The sequence below is a fragment of the Harmonia axyridis genome, chromosome X (genome assembly GCF_914767665.1).
Source record: "Harmonia axyridis chromosome X, icHarAxyr1.1, whole genome shotgun sequence".
In the NCBI taxonomy this organism is placed as follows: Eukaryota; Metazoa; Arthropoda; class Insecta; order Coleoptera; family Coccinellidae; genus Harmonia; species Harmonia axyridis.
In genome coordinates, this window is record NC_059508.1 from 18,215,880 (window position 1) to 18,220,093 (window position 4,214).

The following is a 4,214-nucleotide window of genomic DNA, read 5'->3' on the forward strand; positions in this document are numbered from 1 at the left end:
AATGAGAAATTAGATGTCCTGGCATTTTTCACGGAATATTCTCAATATTACAGCTCTCGTTATTCGCTGAAAACTTATTAACTTCGAATACATCTATATATTCTCCCGAACAAGGAACATTTTTGTTGATTGTTTTCATTTAAGTGATAAAGAAGTGCAGATTCCACATACAATAATTGTCATGTTATATTCAACAAGTTGAGAGTTGATAGGAGGGGCCAAGACTTTAGACTATGTGAGTATATCTACATACAAAATTTCAGTGGAATCTGATGAATAGATTCTGATTATTTGGATATTGATGAAACGAATTGTTTTTCAACAATCTATACAATAAAAACGATTATTAGTTTTATTATTATTAATACTTGATGAAATTTGCTCCAATATTCGTTTCCGAATTTATTTTTTCAATACTTACGAAAACAGAATTAAAAGGGCCTAAATCCATAGCCATCAAATGAATTTTTCCTATTATTGGGATGAGATTTTGGGTCTATATATAGGGTGAGTCAATGCTGAATAGTGCTTGATCGGTCGATAACTCCTGTAAATTTGGGGCTAGGAGAATGATTCAATTTATGTAGAAATCGACTGCACTTAGAGCATGAGAAAGTGAAGAAACACGATACCACCTTATCTTTTTCAGTGAGAATGTCCAATTTTTATATCGTACTCATGATCTCTATGAAATTCCGATTTCAAAATACCCCACTTGTCATCATTTATCTGTGGTACTTTTTGACGTAGGTCACTTTTTTAGAAAAATTCCATGGTTGCTATGGCAATTTGTTTCAGATATCCATAAAATGCCATCAAACTTATTAAATTATGATAATTTGACAATCAGCACCGACTACATAGTACTGTTCACCGCGATGTCCTAATAGGCATTTATAGAAAACTAATCATAATTTTGTGCTGAAAATTTAAATGTTGGGATGTGAGACAATGACCTTTCACTCTGAAATATTTTCAGATCTCTACAATTTCTGGTTATACCGGAAACAGACTACTACTTTCTATTTCAAATGGCACACCCAGTATATCATTGCATCATTAGATAGCTTATTTGATGAAAATTTCAGTAATATGCCTTACCTTGGGTATTTACTCAATGGTTCGTGAGTTAATGGGATTCCTGTGAAAAAATGGTGACGCAAAGGACTCGTATTCTTTTCAAATATTTCTGCAGAAAAAGTTTTTTTCAAAACCCTTTTTCATTTTCGATTCTACAAATACGTAGAATTATAAGACTGTTTGCAGTTTGCTCCAAAAATGTACATAGTGTTTATCAGAAGACCATGAACTTTGAGAACTCGAATTCATCAAAACTAAAGATTCACAAATTGAAACATTTATTCTTCATTATTTCAGTTGATTCTACGTATAAAAAGAGTGTAGGAATTAGGAAATATCAACCGGTGCTAAATGCAATTGGCTGGATATGGAGAAACGTAGAAAGTTTCACTCTGTTTCATTAATCCATTCAATTATTCTCTATAAAACCCCTCCATATCTTTATAATAAAATAAAATTCCACTCCGATGTCCATACTTTGAAGCTTCGACAGCGGAGACTGCTCGCTCCGACTCTTCATTCTACAACTATTTTTACCAGGTCTTTCTCCTACAATATATATATATATATATATATATATATATATATATATATATTTATATATATATATATATTTATATATATATATATATATATATATATATATATATATATTTATATATATATATATATTTATATATATATATATATATATATATATATATATATATATATATTTATATATATATATATATATATATATATATATATATATATATATATATATATATATATATTTATATATATATATATATATATATATATATATATATATATATATATATATATATATATATATATATATATATATATTACGCATTATAAAAGCATTACGCTCCCCGCAGGGGAGCGTAATGCTTTCGGGGAGTGACGACCCCGCGTACCCGAGTCACCCAGCTCCCCAGGTCAGCAGCCTGGGAGTTGTTGAACTGTTGCTCCTATTACAAGAAGTATGTGTCAGGGCGGTAGAGGGCAGCGGGCTGGCCTTCTTCGGAGCCGTCCTGAGGAAGAGCCCGATGGGGTAAGCTGTGGGGCAAGCGGCGCAGCCCCCCGAGATGGCACCGTAAGCCCAATATCAGATCCTCCTAGCAGAGGAGGGAACCAAAGCTTGGACGGAACACAGTACCGTCCCGCTGAGGCTCCAAGAACACGAGATGGGAGAGTGCGCTGGACAGAGGAGGAAAATATTCTTATAATGCGCACTCATTTCATTGCTCAAGAACTGCAACAGACAACTGAGAGAACATACCGTGAAATTCTGACAACCATCTGGAACGAGATCAAGCCAGAAAGGCAATCGTACCCAAACCTCCTCTCGAACAGAGTCAGGCGGATGCTCGAAAGTGGAAAATTCTCCAGAGTAGAATTGAATAATATCGAGCGGAGCACGAGACCTTTTGCCCCGGTTCCAGAGGATGATGACCAAAACACTGAATGTTCACCATCAGAAACACTCACACACCAAGAAACTGATGTAAATAATGAAACGAGCCAGAAACGTAGCAAAATCCAACAAATCTTCGAGAGTAACTTTCAAATGTACACAAGAATTTCTCCTCAAGAAAGACCACAAATACCGAGATTAAAGGGCTCACGTAAAATCCTTGAAAGTGTACAGAATGTCAATGATATAATAGGAACCATCCTCAGCAGCCAATCCAATCTGGACGAAACCACAGATTGTGTATACGCTGGAGCAATCACCGTCTGTGAAGTGAACAAAATACGACTCAGAAGTACAGAATCAACGCCGAGAAGAGAGACAACACCACCCTGGAAAATACGACTGGAGACAAAAATAAAGAACATCAGAAAAAAAATTGGCAAACTACATACTTACCTGCAAACAGACTCACCAACGAGAAAACTTCTCAAATCCATTCACCGCATATCATCGGAGATTCACATTCAGGAAAGAGGCGTAAACTTCAGGCAGAAACTTCAAATGGCCTGCGACACCCTGAAACAAAAGGTAAAAGCATTAGGTAATCGCTTAAAACGATATAATGACAGGGTGAAAAGATATAAGAACAATCAGTTATACCAAAAAAATCCCAAACAATTCTTTAGATCTCTTGAGGGTACCACAACAGCACAAGAAGAACCACCAACAGCTGAAAATATGCACAGAACCTGGAAACAAATGAAGGGGAGCATGATGATACGGCCTTCTGGATCCGGGAGGCGGAACTAGAAGCCAACAAGTATACAATGGGAGAAATGAGAATCACAGAAGACGACATAAGAACAATACTCAAAAAGACAAACAACTGGTCTGCTCCAGGCCCCGACGGTATACACAGTTATTGGTGGAAGTATTTTGACTGCACCCACAGAATCCTGGCGAACATATTCCAGAGAGCGTTAACAAATCCGTCTGTCATACCGGAATCACTCACTGTTGGCATAACCCACATGCTTCCTAAAGGCGAAAAAAGTGGAAATCCGAGGAACTACCGGCCAATAACATGTTTATCGACGGTGTACAAAGTACTCACCGGAGTGCTCACGCTTCACATTTCAAGACACATAGGACAACATAACATACTGGCACGAGAACAAAATGGGTGCCGTAGGGACGCGCGTGGTTGTAAGGAATTGCTTACCGTTGACTCTCTCATCACAAGACAGGCTAAAAGGAAACAACGAAATATATCAATGGCGTGGATAGACTACAAAAAAGCCTTTGACTCGATACCACACTCATGGTTGCTGAAAACCCTGCAGCTCTATGGTGTGTCGGAGGCTTTGGTCAGGCTTCTCAGACACTTGATGAACTCATGGCGAACGAGGCTGCATGTGAATATCAACGGGCGCACATACACAACAGAAGAACTGCTAATCAGAAGGGGAATATTCCAAGGAGACAGGCTTAGTACCCTTTGGTTTTGCCTATCGATCAATTTTTTGAGCAAGCTCCTAAATAAAAGCCACCATGGGTATATAATAGAGAAGAGGCATAATACAAAGATAAATCACCAGCTTTACATTGATGACCTCAAACTTTACGCCGCCAATGAGGACCAACTGATGAGTCAGCTTAGAGTGGTGGCATCCTTCACTGAAACAATCAAAATGGAGATGGGGCTTGACAA

The 4,214-nt window shown here is 37.4% G+C and overlaps 1 protein-coding gene across 1 annotated transcript; it reads left to right on the forward strand.

Moving 5' to 3' along the window:
* Window positions 1-2,314: 2,314 nt before the first annotated feature.
* On the forward strand, window positions 2,315-3,313 carry LOC123686207. Its single transcript, XM_045626221.1, has one exon. The coding sequence runs from the start codon at window positions 2,315-2,317 to the stop codon at window positions 3,311-3,313; it is 999 nt and encodes a 332-aa protein (XP_045482177.1).
* Window positions 3,314-4,214: the final 901 nt, after the last annotated feature.

Bases quoted from the DNA above. Each gene is read 5' to 3' on its own strand.
- LOC123686207 (XM_045626221.1), top strand. From the start codon at position 2,315: ATGCGCACTCATTTCATTGCTCAAGAACTGCAACAGACAACTGAGAGA.